The 20245-nt window shown below is 19.6% G+C and overlaps 5 protein-coding genes across 5 annotated transcripts; 2 read left to right on the top strand and 3 right to left on the bottom strand.

Moving 5' to 3' along the window:
- Window positions 1-368: 368 nt before the first annotated feature.
- On the top strand, window positions 369-1495 carry PRELSG_1118400 (sec14-like cytosolic factor or phosphatidylinositol/phosphatidylcholine transfer protein, putative; the record flags this gene model as incomplete). Its single annotated transcript, XM_028677453.1, has 3 exons — window positions 369-998; window positions 1072-1230; window positions 1304-1495. 3 exons carry the CDS (start codon window positions 369-371, stop codon window positions 1493-1495), a joined length of 981 nt encoding a protein of 326 aa, XP_028533840.1.
- Window positions 1496-1767: 272 nt separating this feature from the next.
- PRELSG_1118300 (CPW-WPC family protein, putative) lies at window positions 1768-3738 on the bottom strand (the record flags this gene model as incomplete). Its single annotated transcript, XM_028677452.1, has 10 exons — window positions 1768-1892; window positions 1977-2055; window positions 2269-2345; window positions 2499-2587; window positions 2676-2736; window positions 2982-3028; window positions 3168-3207; window positions 3277-3337; window positions 3415-3541; window positions 3620-3738. 10 exons carry the CDS (start codon window positions 3736-3738, stop codon window positions 1768-1770), a joined length of 825 nt encoding a protein of 274 aa, XP_028533839.1.
- A 992-nt stretch (window positions 3739-4730) lies between these two features.
- PRELSG_1118200 (conserved Plasmodium protein, unknown function) lies at window positions 4731-6500 on the bottom strand (the record flags this gene model as incomplete). The annotated part of the gene is made up of 1 exon (XM_028677451.1): window positions 4731-6500. The coding sequence occupies one exon, from the start codon at window positions 6498-6500 to the stop codon at window positions 4731-4733; it is 1770 nt and encodes a 589-aa protein (XP_028533838.1).
- Window positions 6501-7879: 1379 nt separating this feature from the next.
- PSOP6 (secreted ookinete protein, putative) lies at window positions 7880-8925 on the top strand (the record flags this gene model as incomplete). Its single annotated transcript, XM_028677450.1, has 5 exons — window positions 7880-7972; window positions 8111-8173; window positions 8264-8403; window positions 8524-8597; window positions 8891-8925. The coding sequence occupies 5 exons, from the start codon at window positions 7880-7882 to the stop codon at window positions 8923-8925; spliced, it is 405 nt and encodes a 134-aa protein (XP_028533837.1).
- Window positions 8926-9431: 506 nt separating this feature from the next.
- PRELSG_1118000 (DNA polymerase epsilon, catalytic subunit a, putative) lies at window positions 9432-17977 on the bottom strand (the record flags this gene model as incomplete). The annotated part of the gene is made up of 4 exons (XM_028677449.1): window positions 9432-9635; window positions 9700-15337; window positions 15473-17678; window positions 17770-17977. The coding sequence occupies 4 exons, from the start codon at window positions 17975-17977 to the stop codon at window positions 9432-9434; spliced, it is 8256 nt and encodes a 2751-aa protein (XP_028533836.1).
- Between the last annotated feature and the right edge of the window lie 2268 nt (window positions 17978-20245).

Raw genomic sequence — 20245 nt, 5'->3', positions numbered from 1 at the left:
AAGATATTGAATAAAGCGTAAATTTTTTTTTATAGCATTAATTATAAAAAAAAAAAAAAAGTAAATGAATATATGACAATAATAAAATATATAACAATTATGCATTACATATAATTTCTAGTATAATATTTGTAAATTATGAGAAATTTACAAATATATAATTTGCAAAAGAATCATTAGTGAATATTCGGAAATAATACTTTTAATAAGTTTTTAAAAATAGTTGTTAATATGTATATACATATATATATATTTAATGAGAAATATTATTTTAATTATTATTAATATAAAAAATATTATTAACAAGTATAATTAAAAAAGAAGAAAAAAAGAAAAGAGAAAAGAGGAAAAAATAAAAAAAGAGGAATATGAGTACTTCACCAGGAACATTATCATCTAATTTAGATGTGTTACTGAAAAACTATGAAGACCAATTAAAAACTGTAAAAAGGTTAATGAAAATAAAAAATATAAAAGATAGTATAGAAGATGTGATTTTAATTAGATATATTCTTTCATATGGTGATAAGTTAGAAGAAGCAGTAAATTCAATTGAAAAAGCTGTTATGTGGAGGAAAAAAAATGTTTATCCATTATTAAAAAATAGAGAAATATATTCAGGAGATGATGATTTAGTACTTCCAGATAGAGTAAAACCATATTATTCTTTCATTAAAAAAGCATTAGCAGCATGTGAACACAAGTCAACTATAGATAAGCAACCTGTTGTAATAGCAAGATTAAAATTATGTAATTTTACTTTATTATTAGATAATGTACCTGAAAATATTCTTATAGATTATATTGTTTACTCAAATGAGCATGAATTCATAGTATGTAACGAACAAACTAAAAGAAATAATATGCTATGTAGAACTTTTCGTTTTATTGATTTAAAGGGATTTATGCTTAAAAAATTTGATAGAAGATTTTTAAGAGTTTTTGCAAATACTTCAAAACTGTCTGAATTTCTACATCCTCAATTAGTTGGAAAAACAGTACTTATATCTATAACATTCTTTCTCTAACATTATATATATATATTATATGTAATTTTTTTTTTTTTCTTAGTATTTAATAAATGCTCCATCATATATTAGAATAACTATTGAAACATTAAAGGCATTTGGTATAAGTAAAAGAACATTAAATAAATTAGAAATTCCCAAAGTTGTTCCAAGTAAAGAACCAGCCGATTGTGATTGGTTTTCTCTACTTGTTCATAAAGATGTAAATTCAAATAAAAAAAATTATATTCTTTTAAAAACATATATATATATACTCTAAATTTATATTTCTTTAGGATATACCAACATACTTAGGTGGCAATTGTAAATGTGAAAATGGATGTATCCCAGGTTTTGAAAATGATTTAGAGAATCCTTTAAATTTTAATACAGAAGAAATAAAAGCAGAAATTAAAAATAACATTAAAAAATTAAAAATGAGAAAAAAAGAGAATCGGAAAGGTTCAGAAAATCACTATAAAAAATAATTTTATATATATATAATTCTAATATTCATTTGAGAAAATTTCATTTCTTTATTTGCAAATATCACTTTTTTTTTTTTTTTTTTTCTTTTAAGCAAGACATAAAAAAAAAATAAAATAAAAAAAAAATTTACAAAATAAAATTGATGTGTTTTTAATAAATTTTTGCATTTTTAAAAAATATAATTCCAATAATTACTTTATACAAAAATTTGCATTAAAGAAACAGAAAATTATTCGTAGCATTGTTTAAAAAAAAAAAATAATAAATAAAATTATTTCTTATGAATAATTTTTACAACATTTCCACTTTCTTCTATAGGGCCTCCAGAATATCTTAAAATTTTTTCATGTGTAATAGCATATTCTGTTTTAGGTTGAGAAATCCACTCAACATTACCTAATTATATATAAAAATAAATATATAATTATTTTTATAAGGAGTTTTTTATTTATTATTTAAAATATATTTTTTTTATTTTACATTCATTAGCCCATCTAACTCTCATTTCATAATCATAATTTGACAAATTTATAGCAGGTGGGCATTTACCAACATAATCCTATAAAAAAAAAATAATAATAATAAACAATTTTTTGAGAATAATGTATTTTTTTTATATCATAATTTTTAAAAAAATTTTATGTAGCAAAATTTTATTTTAAAGTTCTAAATAAAAAATTGACGAATGAATTCTCTTATAAAATAATTTAATAATTCAGAGTAAATTTTTTTTTTTTCTTTAAAAATAGGAAGGTAGAATTTTAATTTTTACTTCAGGTGCTACACATAGGTTATTCCCGACGGATGTCCATCTTAGTGGGCATTTGCCCATGACTTTTAATTTAGGAGCTTAAGAAAAAAAAAAATAAATAAAATAGTATTTTATAGGATAGGAATCTATAAAATAGTTCAAGAAATAATAATTTATAAATTATTTATTGATAAACAAAAAAAAAAAAAAAAAAATTCGATTTTCTATTTATTATAGTAATCAATTTTTACAGTTAACACATGGCCATTCAACTTCGCATTTCCAAGCAAAAAGCTCTTTATCAGTATTTGAGCTGTTTGAAAAATCAATTGATCTACATCTATGTAGCAATAAAATATATATATATATAATACATAATTTCATTGGAAGTATTTAAAAGTTTTTTTTTTAATTTTTTTTTTTTTAACAGTCCCTCATATGTATCAGGTGGAATACAAAGGTTTTCATCATAAGTAGATATTCTCCATCCTTATAAGAAAATAATATAAAGAATAATTTTGTAAGTGCATGAATATAAGGATTTTATATTTAAAAATCCCGTTTTATCTTAACTACATTATGCAAACAATGTTTAATTAATTATAAAAATACTTAATTTAAATTAAAATATACACAAACTCTATACATTAATTTTAAAAATATAAAACTATTTCTAATTTTTTTTTTTTTTTTAAATAAAAATATCAAATTGCATTAAACATTCTTTATATAACCTAAAGGACATACACTAGAGTAATCTCTCCTACATTTACCAATATACCTAATTACATTAAAAAATAAATAAATAAAAAGGAAGATAATAGTAATTATAATATAAGATGTTAAGTGTAATAAATAATAAAATTTATCGACTAAATTAAAAATAATGATTGAAATAATATCTTATATCATTAGTGAACCATAATTTTTTTAGTCTTTCTTGAATTATTCTAAATATTTCTTAAAAAAAATAAAATAAAATAAGATAATAGTAAAAAATGATAAAAATAAAAATATATTAATAAAAACCATTATCTAAAAGATTTTCTATTTCTGCATTTTCAAGATCAATAGTTGCCTGTTCTTCAGCCTTTAAAAAAGAAAAAATATACATATATTTATACATATACCCATCTTAATTTTATATAAAATATTTTGCCAACATACATTTTCAAGGCTTTTATGCGCTAAATCATCAAAATCTGAATTTTCTAATTCTTCATCTTCATCATCATCATCTTCTTTTTCATTTGTAACTAATTCTTCATTTATCTTATTTAATTCATTTAAATCTCTAAAGTATTAATTTAATTTATGTTTTGTGGGAATATAAATAATTAATATAAAAAAAAAAAAAAATTCTCTTTATTACTTAGAAATATTTTTATTAGATTTAGTATTAAGAAAACTATAATGATCTTTTTTATAACAATCAATCCTTTGAATAATAAAATAGAAAAAGTACAAAAAAATAATTGACATATATTTCATTTTAATTTGTACAAATAAAATTTTTAATGATATTATAAAAAGAAAAAAAAAATTAAGATAATACAAGTAGTAAAAATGAATTATTATGAACTAAATTATTAGAATTTTACAATTAATTTTTTAAATAAATCATTTTGTTCTTTATTTTCAGAAATTATTATTTTCTTATTTCTTATTAATTTAATTTTACACTTTATAAGATAGTTTAAAATTAAAAAGGTAAATTTCTTTAAATTGGGAAAATGTGTATATACATCAAAATATGAAAATATGTTTTTTTTGAAAGAATCATTTACATTTAATAAAAGAATTTATATTTTTATATTCTATTTCTAATTTTTATAAAATAAAATTAAGAAAAGGATAGTAAAGAATTATTAAATAAGTATTAAAATAGAGAAAGAAAAAAAAAAGTAGCTTAAAAATATGATTGCACAAACTAAATAAAAAATAAAACATTTTTTATAACAAAAAAAAAAAAGTTAAACATTTATTCACTGTAAAATATATAATCAATAGAACAACATATAAATATATTAATAAAATTAAGCATAAATCTAAATTAGAATAAATAAATACAACTAAAAAATTTATATAAAAAAAAATATAGTTTGAAATGAAATCTATCAAAAAAACATCAAAAAATGTAGAAGTGAAAAGTACTCAATAAAGATAAACTGTAAAAACTTATCCCCTTTCATATTTTAAAAAAAAAGGAAAAATAAACTATAAAAATTAAAAATACTGGAATTATGTTTGAAAATATGTAATATATTAATTAAAAAGATAATATATGATTAATAAAAAAACAAAAAAAAAAAAAAAAAGAAATTAAAAAATACTAAAATAAAAAATAAATTCTCTTTTAAATTGAAAAAATTCATATATTTTTCTTTCACATTTGTATTTCCTATTATGGTAAATACCTATTTCAAAAAAATAATAAATTTATAGGTATATTAATTCAAAAAAAAAAAAAAATTGTCTCCTTCTTAATTGTGAATATTTTCATTTATTTCTGGGCATACGAAAATTTCATTAGGAATATTTATAGTACTGATATTATTATAGTTATCTTCATCATAATCATTAGAATTATTATTTAAATTACTATTAGAACTTTTATTTAAATTATTATTAAAAGAACTAAAATTTTTGTTAAGGTCATTATTTATACTATTATTAGCATCATTATTTATATCATTGTTTATATTCTTTTTATTATGTTCAAAATTATCATATTTAGGATGTATGTATAAATATAATAAATTTTTAAACAATTTTTCTTTTTTTTGAGAATCACAATTTTCAGAAAAAAACCATTTAAAAGCTGTGATAAAATCTTCATTCATAAAATCAAATGAAAAAGCAGCTTTTTTAAAACATTGATTGGCACTATTTAGCAAAATATGGGAACAAGAATTTTTGTATGAATAATTTTCAGGATGGAAAATTAAAATTGGACAAGAGATTGATTTAATAGAACTTTTAACATGATTTATATCAAAGGTGTCTTTTAATATTCTTTTCATTAATAAATAAGGAATATCATTATTTTCTGTGATTTTATAGGCACTGTTGTTATAAAATAGAGACATATCACACGTAATTATGCCATTATAAGCATGATAATTTGTGCTCAAAATATCTTTATAAACTATTTTATTATTAAAAATACTTCCTTTTTTATTTAAATTAATTTTTTCCATATATTTTTTTTTTTTTTTATGAATATCTTCTTGCTTATTGTGTCCCTTTATTTTCTCCTCATTTCCATTGCTATTGTTCATTTTATTTATCTTTTTCTCTCTTTTCATATAAGAGTTTGTTTGGAAAGATTTTTTGAGATTCATTTTACTTTTTTTTTCGTTTAACAACTTATTACTTGAATCTTGTTCGTTTGTACTCTCTTCATTTATTATCACGTCTTCTTCTTTGCTTTGATGAATGTATTCATCAATTAAGCCATTACTTGTCACAATATTATCACAAATATTATTTCTTTCTGTAATATCATCTTTCTTATATTCTGATATATTAATAATTTCTAAAAATTGGGGTTTAATGATAATTAATCCTCCAAATGATATCTTTTTTTCGTGCATATATTCAAGCCGATTAATCACTTCTATAGCACAACTAGCTAAAAATTCATAACACAAAATACATATATTATTATATGGTATTTTCAAAAAATTTACAATGAATTTTATAATAGTAAAAGAATCATTAACAACAGACACTAGTTTTTGCTCATAATTATCAAAACTTACGCCATACCCAGAATATTCCATGGCAATTATATTCATATTTAATTTTTTATGTAATGCATACACTGTTGGAATAGTTGTACCTAAGTCTTCATTAAATTTGTGTAAATATAAAATTACTTTATCATTTTTTAAAGACATAATATCAGATAAGAAAAAAGCACAAGGAATAGAGTCTGTACTAGTAGGCTCAACAATTCTTAAATTTCTAGGAACCCATCCTAGCAAATTTTTAAAATCATCATTTGTATAGGAACTTTCAGGGCAGTAAATATCTTTTGGAGAATTTTCATCTGAATAAAACTTTATTTCATCGTCACTAAATTGATAATTTGTTAAAACTTCACTAGAATGATTTTTATTCATTAGAGTTATTAAATGACTACATTTAACATCAATTAGATCAAGACATTTACGAGTAACTCTTTTTATTCCATTTTTTTTCTGGTTATTTACTTTATCATTTTCTTCGTAAATACCTTCATTTTCCATTTCCGTTAACAACTTTTTATTATTTAATAATAAAAACAAATGGAACAAAAAACCGTATATATATTAGAAAAGAATATATAAGTATATATATATATTAAAAATATTAAAAAATTATGATTAATAATTATTTAAAATTTATGACAATAAATGTAAAAAACAACATATTAAAAGCATGTAAGGATTCAAAACATGCTTATATGAAATAATATAAGTATAAAAATTAAAATAAATTAATAGTGAAAAAGGGGAAATTACATAAATAAATATATAAAATACATATAAAAAAAAAAAATGAATTATAAAATCATTTTTCTTTTTTTTTTTTTTTTTGTATGAATAATAAATATTAAATGTAAAATTTTTTTTTTAATTCTCCATATTTTTATAGCTTAAAAAATAATTTATGACATCTAAGTTTAAAAAACATGTATTTTAATTATATTTAAAAAAAATTTATTAGGAAATTATTATTTTAATGGAGTTAAAATATAAAATTTGTATAATTTCATTTTTCACGAAAGAATTAAATAGTTAATTTATTGAATTCATAAATTAACAACAATAAAAAAAAAAAAAAAAAGTAATGGAACACATAATAAAACAAAAAATTCAGTAATGCCTACTTAAAATATAATTTATAAAAATTAATTTTTTAAACAATAGTAAACAAATAAAAATTTGTAATATCAATTAATTTGTAGTTAATTTTTATTTATTGGAAGAAAAAAAAAAATTACAACAGAATTTATCTAACGCATTCATTCTTGATTCCTTTTTTTTAAAAAACAAAATGGTTTCAAACATTATTTGTAACAAAAAATGATATGTAATCATTTTTTTTTCACTTAAATTATATATATATATAAAGAAAGTAGAAATATTTTCAACATTCAAAAATTCTATAAAAAAAAAAATTAAATATAATGCATGTTGCTCACCATTCAACAAAATAAATATATAAAGCACACAATAGAATGGAAAACATCCTTTTAGTAAATTTTATATTTAATAATAGTAAAAATAGTAATAATAATATATATATATGTATATATATATATATATTTTTTTTTTTTTTTTTTGTATTAAAAAAAAAAAATAGCTAGATGAAAAGATGTATCTACAGTGTTTTTCTTTTTTTTTTTTCCAATTATTACTTCTTGACTGTTCAAAAATACATTGGGTTTAATTATATAAAAGAGTAACAAAATTATTTAAATCATTAAAAGGGCACTTAATGAATGTTCTAAGATAATTCAATTATTAAAGAATAAATTATAAACCACTGTTTTACACAAAAAAAAAAAAAAAAAATAAATAAATAAAATAAAATAAAATAAAAGCTTCCTTATGAAATTATATTAATTTCTAAATAAATTAAAATGAATTATTTTTTTGTATCATTTTGTTTCTTACTTATGTGCATTATGCACAACAATATTGTTCTAAATGAAAAAATTATTCCTATAGGTCCAGTATGAAAAATATATAATAAAACTTACTTTATTTTTAAATAAATAAATTTAACTTTATAAAGTTATGTGAATTAATATTTTTAAAAATTATAAAATGCATTTTTTTTTTTTAAATATGTATTATATATACATATATAGGCTAATCGTTCTAAATTAAAAAAAATGATAGAAGGTGATGAAGATTTTAAAATAAATATACACGTAACAAAAAATAAAAATATCACAAATTCAAGTGTTGAAAAAAAAAATACATTTATTATAAAAAAAAAATTTTCTATTCATATTTTTAAGGCACCTGTAGAAGACACACAAGAAACTCTTGAAGCTTTGGATTCCTTGATGAGAGTAGAAGAAATTCACAGAAAAGCTGAGGAGGAGGAATTTATGAACGATAAGCAGAGATTGTTAAAAGTTCATAAAAAAAGAATTCAGTATATATAAAAAGAAAAAAAAAATTGAGAATTCAATGTATTTTTCACTTTATTTTTTTGGGATTTTATATCTGAATTTTTTTTTTTAAATCCGAAAATTTTTTATAATTTTCTATCTAGGGATATTGTTGACTCAGCTTTTGAACCACTACATGCTTTTTTACCGAATCCTTTGCAATATTTAGTTATTAAAGGTATAATAAAAAAAAAGTTCTTATAAAAAGAAATTTTTATATTTTAAGATAATTTTAGATAAATTAAATATATAAAGTTAAAGTCTCATCTTTATTTTATATCTTCTAATACAAAATTTTTATTATATAAAAAATTAACTTGTTTCTAGAAGTTTTTTTTTCATGTTAAAAATTATGGAACTGTTAATTTGTTTATTTGGATTTTTTGTTCTTAATTATTATATATTTATACAAAAATTATAGAATATGTATATATATATGTATAATTTTAATAATCTATTTGATATTTGCAGACGTACATTCGTATTTAAAAAATGTAAAAGAGTAATAATGTGATTGAATATACCTTGCAGAAATATAAAAAAAAGAAAAAGGCATTTAGTAAAAGTGAATAGCCTTGAGAAGAAAAAAAAAAAAAAAATAAACAAGTTACATAAAATTAGAAAAATGTCTTAGTGTAAAAAAATATCATGAATAAATTTAACGATAATTAGAATATAAAATTAAAAAAGGGGTAGACTTTCTTAGCTTTTTTAAGGTGCATGATGATAATACATCTATTCTTGAAATATGCAAAATTTTATTAATATTTAGAAAAATTAATTTTTTCTTCCTAATATAAATATTATGTGGAGGTTTTTATAATTATTTTTAATAGAAGCTTTTTTTTTTTGTTATAATTGTTTTTATAAAATAATATACAAAATCAATATAGCATACATAAATATGTATGCGTTTATCACAAGTATAGATAACACAAATGAATTCATTTTTTTAAATAATAAAAAAAATACAATTAAAAAAAAATTGAACTATATACTTAAAAAAAAAGTTTTATATAAGATGAGTTTTCATAGATTTTAAAACATCTGATAATAAAGACATGTTTAGCATACTTGCTAAATTTTCCATAATCTCTAATGTTTGTATCCAATTGTTTATATCTAAACGAGGTTTAAACATCTGACCACACTTACAAATTGATCTCCTGTGAAATGATTTTATAGCATTACAATTATTACACACTAAATCTTGGGCCTATATATAAATGCACAAAAAAAAAAAAATAAATAAAATAAAATGAAATTCAAATATAGAAAACAAGAAAAAAAAAAATTTTTTTTCTTACATTGTATGCATCAAATGTTTCTTGTAATAATGATAAAATTTTTAATTCTATAAACTCATTATCATACTTAGAATTACAATTTTTACATAACCAAATAAATGAAGGTTTTCCGTTTATTTCTGCTTCAACTAAACTTGTTACAACATTCATGTGATATACAGATGAACAATTTTCACAAAAAATGTCTTTTAAAATTAATTCGTGGCATGGACTTTTCCAAAAAGAATTTTTTCTATTATATTCACTTTCTCCTACTATATCATACAATTCATGTCTTTTTTCGTGAAAAGCTTCATTAGAGTTTTCATTTTCTAAATTTAATAATTTATCATTCTGCATTAAAAAAATACAAAATTTTACAATTTCCAGTCTCCAGTTATTTTCTTGCTTCGCTAAATTACCTAGAGCTGGTGGAAATAAAAATGGTGCTATGTTTAAATTATTTTCATCTATTTCGTCATCGTCATAAGGCCAATAATTTTCTATTAAATATTTTTTGTATTTTATTGATTTTTTAATTTTCTTATATATATTACCAGGAATAAACCAAAGCTCTTTTAATTTTTCTTCAATTTTGTAAGATAAAGCATCAACATTTTCGTTTATCAAAGAAAAGCTTTCGCAGATTTCCTCTAGATCTTCAAAAGATTTGTCATATATATATTGTAATTTAGCTTTTTGTGCTAAATTTATTTTATCAGTTAATTTATCTGATTTAAATATTACATTAAAATAATTTTTTTCATCTTTATGAATTATTTTATTAACATCTGTTTTGCCTTCACTTTGAATATTCTCATTTTTCTTATGATTACTTTCATAAAGTGCAATTGTATCGTGTAAAGGGTTTAAAGTGATAACATCTAAAACATATCTTAAAAAAGATTCACAGATGGGTGGTAAGTATTCAATTATTTTTAAATTTTCGTCAGTGTTTTCTTCGTTAGGATTAGAATACTCTTTATATCTTATAAAATTATATTTATCAAATTGACATGCTGCTATATATTCTTGTTTAATATAAAAAGGAACATTAGCATATATAGAATCACTAGAAGAAAAATACTGTACTAAATTTTTTAAAATATTTCTACCTGATATAATAGAAAATTCATTAAAAGAAATAACAAAGTTTCTCAAATCAGCAAATATAATGTTAGCGTTAAATTTTTTTTTCATAATGCTTATTAAATTATTTTGATATATTTCAGAACATTCTAATACTTTATTATATAATGCTACATCATAAAGTAAACTGGAGTTATTAGATATCCATGAATAAAAAGACGTAAAAATATCTGAAATATTTTCAAAAGTTTTATTTGTAATTAACATAGATAAAGAAGATATTTTAGAAATTAAGTATTCTAAGGATTGCCCTAATAACTTGAATGCAAAATTACTAAATTGAGAAACGTGGGAATCTTGCTCTACTATTGAATTAATATCATACTTATTCTGAATTAGATTTTTTTTCTGATTATGATCAGATGAATTTAATATATCATTTTCATTATTAGAAGAATTATTATTTTTGTTATCATTTTCCATTAACATATTTTCTTCATTAAGTTCATCTATATTTTTTAAATCTTTATTTGTATTATTTTTATTGTGAGTTTTTAGATTTTTTTCAAAAGATTTTTTAGAATCTCTCTTTTTAACAAAATTTCTATATTCATTAGAACTTTTTACATTGGAATATTTTGTAAAAAGTCTAACACTATTAAAAATAAGAGACTCATTAAAAAATAAATGAACAATGTAACCCCTGTATATTCCTTGGTTTATTATGTCTATGTTTTTTTTCACTATATCATAATCACAAAAATTATTTATATTTAAGCATGGGATACCTAAATCATAATTACCAAAATAAGATAACCACAATATTCCTTTATACCTTTTTAGGAAAGATGCATATAAAACATCATAAATAAATTTATGTTTTTGATTTTTTTTTTTTATATTTAATAAATTAAACAATGGGATGTTTGATATTCGAGCAAAGTTTAAATCTTCTTCTACTCTATGATAATTTTCATAAAAAAGTTCTAAGGATAAATTAAAAACTTCATTTTTGTAATTTTTTTTTGGTATATTTTGATATTTATAGCTATTTTCAAATTTGTAGAAATAGCAAGGAAAATATTTGTTAGTAGTCCACCAACCTAATTTTTTTTTATCAATAGTTGATGATACATAAAAAATATACTTTTTCTTTCCTACTAGCATATTATGACGATATTTATTTAGGTATAAATCTAAGTACTCCAAAACTTTATAAACATTAGAATTATCTTCGTAATAAACATCAAATTTTCTATAATGATATAAAAATAAAAAATCTCTTTGTATATTTTTTATAAAAAATTCTTTATTAAACATATTATTTAATACCTCCTTTTTAATTTTCTCGTTTTCAATATTAATTATATAACTGTTTTCAGTACATCCATTTATTAAGGTAGCAATGTCATTGGCTGAAGTTTTATTTTGAACATTATTTTGTATATTATTAAAAGAACTTAAGTCATTAAGGTTATTTTTTTGGCATTTATGCATATCATTGCTCATATTATTTTCTTTTGAATTAGTCGTCTTATTTTTTATTAAATCTAGATAAAACTTATCGAGTTGTATGAACTTTATAAAAATTTCATAAGGATCAAAATCATTTTCTTTTCCAATTCCACTAAACATAATTTTGTTACCAAATAATATATCATCATTATTTTCTTCATATTGATCAAAAACATTGATAAAAATACGGTTACAAATATTATCTACGACTGTATGAAATATATTTATATATATAATATGTATATCATCTAAATAATCTTGTGATATATTTTTGCCTTTATTTGGTTCTACTCTAGTAAAACAATGAGACTTAAAATATTTATTTTCATCAAAAATAGAATTATAATTATTTGAATCAATTTCTACTGAATTTCCATATCTACTTAAGAAATCATAATAAAGAGGTATTTTCGTTTCATATACGGAAATTATATTTTCATGATAATTTGCATTTAAGGTATTAATGATATATTGATTGAAATATTTTTCAGTCATAATAAATTCATATAAATTAAATACTTTGATATTTCTAGGAAGAAAAAAATTAGCATAAGCTTTCGATTTAAACAGTGCATTTTCATTATTAGAACATATTAGTTTTATAGTAATTTTACTATTGCTCTTTATATCTAGTTGTTCATAATTGTTAATATATATATGACGATATATTTGTAATTTTATTTTATAGAATTTATTCATATTTTTTAATGATACTATTGCATAATAAATACCATCATCATCATTTTCATCTATCACATCATTTTCATTAAAAAAATTCTTTTCATCATTAGAAGAATCTGACTCTGTTTCATGTTTAAAATATTTCAAATAGGGCTTTAATAATGTTTGTTTTTCATTTTTTATGTTATTTAAAGGAACATTGCCATTTTTTTTGTCACTCTTTTTTTTTTTAATTTTCTTATACAAATATACAATATCCATTGCATTTTGAATGGTATGTAAATATTTTGGCTCTAAATTTGTAATTTTTTGAGAGTTATTTTTTTCATCTTCTTCATTAAAAGATATTGCTTTCTTTCTAGATTTATCTTCAATTCTAATTTTTTTAATTTGATTTCTATTATTTTTCCAAATTTTATTATTAATTAGCATCCACCTTTTAAAATTAGTTTCAAATAAATTATGTAAATCTTTACCTTTTAGATTATTAATATTAATTTTTTCATGTTCAATTATTATAATATTGTCACTGTTTTCTTGGTGGTTATCAAATGAATTTATTTTTTTATAAACTATCTTTGATGTATCGTTGTCATTTAATAATAATAACTTTTTTTTTTTTGTTATAAAATTATCTAATAAATACTGTTCTAATAATCTTTTCTTTTTTGTTATCGTAGTTGTTGGTATGTCTTCATTATTTAATGGACTTTTTTTTTCTATAGAATCATTACAAACTCCTATGTTTGTTTCTCCAGTTTCATTTATTTCATTTCCTATTTCTCTATCTTTATCTTCGATGGTTTCACTTTTTTTTTTAGCTTTTTTAACAAAAAAAGAAGTAATTTTCTTTTGCTTTCCCTCAGAAATATTTATTTGCTTCTTTAACCAATCAGGTATTGATATAGATGTAATTGGGTTATTAATGTTCTGTTTAATAGCAGGAATAATTACTAATTTTAAAATTTGAACTTCCAATTTTTGCTTATAATAATCCCAATCAATAATATCTCTAACATTAACTGGCACATTTGGTGGAAGTTTTGTACCTAACCATTTACTCAAATAGTAAATTTGAGTATCTATATTTGTTTTAAATATTTGTATAGGTATAGCTCTGAAAGTAATGTCTGAACCTACTGGTTTAGAGGCAACAATAAATTGTGTAGAAACATTGTTATCTTCAATATAACTTGCATTACTTAATAATTCACTCAATCTTTTGGCAGTAGTTATACCAAAGCTTTTTGCATTTGGCTGTTCTTTGACAGATTTATTTAAAACTTTTTTTGCCAAAATTAAATCAAATAATTCATCATCATTATCAATATCTACAGCTTTAGTATCTATTAAATTTTTCCATTTATTTGCTGTTAATGATGCGTAATAATATGATTCTTCTTTTGTTTTTCCTTTTAAAAAATGGTTAAAAATTTCACTCTGAAATCTTTGAATAATTCTTAATTCTCCTCTTCTTTTTATTTCAAAGCCTTTTAATTCACTAATTTTATATTTATCATTAAAAACTACGTATCTTTTTTTTAGTAAGTCATCTGATTTTTCTGAAGCAGGTAAAAACATACCATGCCATGGTCCATCTAACTCAAAAAATATTTCATTTTTACTGATACATTCATAATCATCTGTTTCTTCGTTATAGATTAAATACTGATTATTAGTCCACTTTTTATGCATTTCAAAATTTAATATATTAGTCGGAAATTCAAATTCTACTTTTTTTATATTTGGATCATTTTTTAAGTCCTCATCATATTTATTTTCATATTCTTTTTTCTTATTTAATAATTTTTTATCCAAAATAAAAACTTCATATATTTCAGGAAAATGCTTTGGAAGCATACACCATATTCCGTCTGTATCTAATTCCATAGGTATTCCAATTTTATTGATTAAATTAAATGCTCCATTTATTATTTGAGAACCTGTATATGTAACAATTGCTCCCATTTGGTCAGAATACCATCTACTACTTTTTCTTTTAACATAACCATAAAAACTATTTAATATACATTTATGTGCTAATTGTAAGGAATCATTTAATAATATTTTATCATCCAATTCTTGAATTTTTATATAATCAATTCTTTTTTGTTTTAGCAATTCTCTTTTTTCATGTTCACATTCTTTCAATCCTTTTTTATAAACATATCTCCTATCCCTAAAAGTTCTTACAGTATCTACATAAAATGAATTTTCTCTTTGACATACTAAACTTGAAGCATCTACTTCTTTTGATACTTTTGTTTTCTTAAAAACTTTTTGAGAACAATCTTTTATTACTTTCATTAGTTCGTCGTGTTGTTGTTTTTCTGTTAATTCATTCCATCTGTAATAAAAAATATATAAATATATATAATTACAATCATTTTATTTATGAAAACAATAATTAATAAATATATATTTATAAAATTAATCATTTTTTTATTTATTTATGCATAACAAAAAAGATAAAGAAACTTACGATTTTTTTTTGCTGATATGCATTTCCTCCGAATTGTCATTTGTGCTGGTTTCTGAATCTTCTTTGTTTTGTAATTTAAAATAGCTCTTTTGAGGATAAAATAACCTTGTCTTTAGGTCTTGTTTGAGAGATAATACATGCCCATAATCAATAGGAGATATTTCTAATTTTCTTTTCCATATCATTTTTTTTTGACATAAATGACGCTGTTTATAAAAAGAACAATTAAAGCAATGATCTGGAGTGATTATAGCATTTGGTTGTAAACGATGGGACAAAATAATATTTGGATACATAGCAGCAACATCTAAATGATAAATATTAGGACATATATTTATGTTAGGATTTTGGATAAAAAAATTTAGTTTATTTATTATATCAGTTTTAATTTTCTCAAAGTTCAGTATTTGACTTTTACTAATGTAGTTACTATCATTTATTTTACAATTTTTATTCAAATCTTTCTGAATCCAAAAATCAAGAATATTATCAATATTATTCAAAAGATATTTATAAGTTTCTACATCAAGATTAAAATATTCCTTAAGATCATCTCTATAAATTCCACATTTTAAACTTTGAACAGTACCACCTACAAAAGAATCATCATAAATAAAATATTTTTTTTTATTTTCGGGATCAGTAAAATACTGATTATAAATAGGTTTGGATTTATTAGGAAACAAAATATTTTTTTTATAAGCTTCTGCCATTAATAATTGTTCACATAAGGTACCACTTCCTTGACGTAAAACATTATCAGGATTCATTGGAATAATAGAACATAAAGCAAATAAAAAATTATGAATAAATTTATCATATAAATAAAAAGTAGCTACAGCATCAGAAACACTGTAAACAGCTAAATGTTGAGGATTATTTTTTGCAATGGGAACCATTAGTTCAGGATCTACTTCTGTTGGATTATATTTTAACTTAATTTTGCAAACACTTTTTAACGTCCTGGACCCATTAGGTAAATAAGAATCTCTTTCTACCCATTTATAAGCATCTATATTCAGTATGAAGTTACATGAACATTCCTGTTTATTATTCATAATAAAACCTACTTCTCTTGGAACACTTAAATTGTTAATTTCACATCTTCTATATAAATAAGGAATATCAAAAAAATCACCATTATATGTTACAAATATATGTATTTTCAGTAGTTTTATATGTTCTAGAAATCTTTTTAATAAAAAATATTCATTTTTTTCATTAAAAACTTTAAAACTTCCAGCACCAGAATATTCCTCATTTGGCTTATATAAAAACTCTCTTATGTTCTTACTCATAACATTTCTATTTACTATTAAATAACCTTGAGCATTATACATATATGATATTAATATTATTTCATCTTTTTCTTTGTCTGGAAATTTTAATTCATCTTTATAACATTCTATATCCCATGCTAAGACATTTAGAGGAGCTAATACTTTTTTATTTAGGATTTCGAAATGAATTAACTCAGTATATAATTCATCTTCTTCTCTTGTTATTTTATACCATAATCCGCACCTTATACTTTTATCTATACAAATTCTTGTTATATATTTTACATCGTATTCATATATTTCAACAATTTCACTCATAATTTCTTCTTTACTTAAAATATGTTTTTTCGTATTAACTATGATGTCATTCATATTTAATTTGTTATTTGTGTTTATTAAATTATTATCATATTTTTTGTTTACTTTTCTGTTTTCTTCTTCTTCCTCTTCATTTTTATTTCCATATTTTTTTTTTAGTGACTTTTCATTTTGTTCTTCATATTTAGTACAGGAATAAGAATAGTCATGCTTGCATGAAAATTCTACTTTACTATAAGACAGTTCTTCTTCATTGAAAATATGTCTATCATAATTAGAATTGTATTCTTTTTTATGTTTTTTGTTTTTTTCTATTATTCTTGATAGAAAATCTCTAGCACTCATTAAATTATCAATTGTATCAAATGATACCTTAAAAAATATATTGCTTAAATAACTCCTTTTTTTATTTAAGTGATCATATAAGCTTAAATCCTCTTTCTTTACATATTCGATCTCTACATTATATTTATCTAATTCTTTTTTTAAAAATTTTGTCACTTCTTCATAATTGTATATATTTTTTGTTTTCAAATAAAAATAAGGGCGATAAAATAGGGTTAATCTCCATGTCTTGTTGTTATCCGATACAAAATACATATGAACCCCTATAAACAAAACAAAAAAAAAAAAAAAAAGCATAAATCCTTTATATTATTACATATAATAATATGAATAATAAAAGTAGCAAATTATTACCTGTTTTTTTTTGAGATTTATTAGCACTTTTTATAACTACATTCATTGTTGTTGGAACTATATTATATAAATATCCTTCTCTTTGCCCTTTATTTAGCCAACATTTTATATTAAATTTCTTTTCTAATTTTACTAATTTTTCATATTCATAATCCGCATTTATTTTTGATTCTTTTTCCCATCCTTTTGTCCTGCTTTGTGTTGCCATTTTATTTGTTTTAAGTAATTAAAAGAAAAAAAAAAGAAAAAAAAAGAAGAAAAAAAGAGGGTTATAGCGTTTATTACATAAAATGAAGAAATATGTATAAATCTTTCATTTTTAAAACATAATAATAAAATATTAATAAAACAACATAATTTTTTAATAAATATAATTTAAAAAAAAAATTAATAATAAAGAAAATATTTTAGAATATATAAAAATCAAAAATTATAAAAGAGGAAAAAAACCTAAAATCTAAAAACTCATTCAATTTTACGTCAAAAAAAAAAAAAAATAAATAAAAATAATAAATAAAAACTATAATTCCTAAAGAAATGTAAAGAACAAAAAATACATTAAAATCGTTAAGCTTTTAAATACAAAAAAAAAAAAAAAAAAAAAAATAGAAAAACTATATTAATATAATTCATGTATCTTATTAATAAATATTATATTATATACAAATATAAAATTATATTAAAAAAATTTTATCTTTTTTTTTCTATATATAATTTTTTTTTATGTTATTCTTTAGTAAATAAATGGCATTATAATGGTAAACTATTAAAAATTAAAATATTTATTATCGTTTCAAAGGTTCATTAACTATTTAATGTCTACTTTTTTAAATAAAAAATTTAAATAATCTTTTTAAGATAAAGAAAAAAAAATTAATAAAATAATGATTAATTCATTTCTAATTCTTTAATTTTATTTTATTTTAAAATATATATGAAATTTTATGGAAATATGTAAAACAAATAATATTCTTAATAAAATTTTATCTTTTTTAACATAATAATATAAAAAAAAAAAAAGACAAAGCATACTAATAATTTTTTTAGATAAATATATTGTATATTATATAAAATATATATAATATATATATATATATATATATATATATATATATATATATATATATATATATATATAATATTTGTTCACATATAGAAATGTAAGAAAAAAGATATCAATAAAAATTTAAAATCCATTAGGAAAAAATTTTCCTTTTTTTTTTATTTAATATTAACAAGTAAAATATATTAAATAAACATTCATCAAGTTTTTCTTTTTTTTTTAAATATCTATAATCTATTTTTAAAAAGCAAATAAAAAAATATTATATAAAATATTTATATCATTAATAAAAATTTTAAATAAGAATTTTCCTTATCATGGTATTCAAACATACATATTTTTAAAATATAAATATATAAAAATGGAATTTTTTTTTTTTTTTTTCTTTATGTGATACATAGCTCACGTTATTTTTTCTATGTTTTAGAAATGAATTGTAATAATAAAAAAAAAAAAAGTGTTTTGTTTTTTGAAATAAATAAAAAAAATTTAACATAAATGTCCCTCTAATTTTGCATACATTTTATCTCCTTTTCTACATTTTTTTTTCATTTTCTTAAAAAAAAATATATTATATAAAAAATTCCAAAAATATAAAAATTTAAAAAAGAAAAAAAAAAACTTTCAAAAAAATTATGTTTAATGATTTATTAAAATATATTTAATTTAAAAATTTTTTATACAAGAAAAAAGCTTTATATTATTTGTTTATATGAACTATATATATAAGTTATTTCAGTAATATATCTAATTAAAATACTTATTAATATTATTATAATTAATACAATATTACAATATTTATTTATGCATTAATATTTTTTAATTATTATATATATATCTATTTAAATATTTAAAGACATTCAAATAAACGAAAAAGAAAAGAACCAAATATATGCTAATAAAAAATAACACATGTGTAAAAATTTATTTTTATTTGATTTTTTTATTATACTGAAACATATGTAATATTCCAGCATAAGAAAAAAGTATATACATAAATACAAAAATTAGATTTAAAAAAATAAAACAAGGAGCAATGTAACTTTTTTTTTTTTTTTCAATCGTGTTAAATTCAGATAAATTATATGATTAAATATATAGGATATAGATTTTTTATTATTTAGAATCATTTAAAGTATTAAACAACAGATACGTAGAATTTCAATTAAAATATTTGATATTTATAAATTTTTTCAAAAGTTTTTAGTTTTATTATGACTATTAAAGAAAAAAAAGTATGATGCTTATGTGCATATAAAAAAATTTTATTTTACTAATTAACATTTAGATTTAAGCAAAAATAAATTTTTAAAATATAAAAATTTATTTTTACTTTTTTTTACACAAAATAAATAAAAACTACAAAATTTTATGATTTTTAAAAAAGAATATTCATATATGTATAATATATTT

Source organism: Plasmodium relictum (genome assembly GCF_900005765.1).
Source record: "Plasmodium relictum strain SGS1 genome assembly, chromosome: 11".
NCBI lineage: Eukaryota > Apicomplexa > Aconoidasida > Haemosporida > Plasmodiidae > Plasmodium > Plasmodium relictum.
The sequence above is the reverse complement of the archived record's forward strand: the minus strand, read 5'-3'. Positions and strand labels throughout refer to the sequence as shown.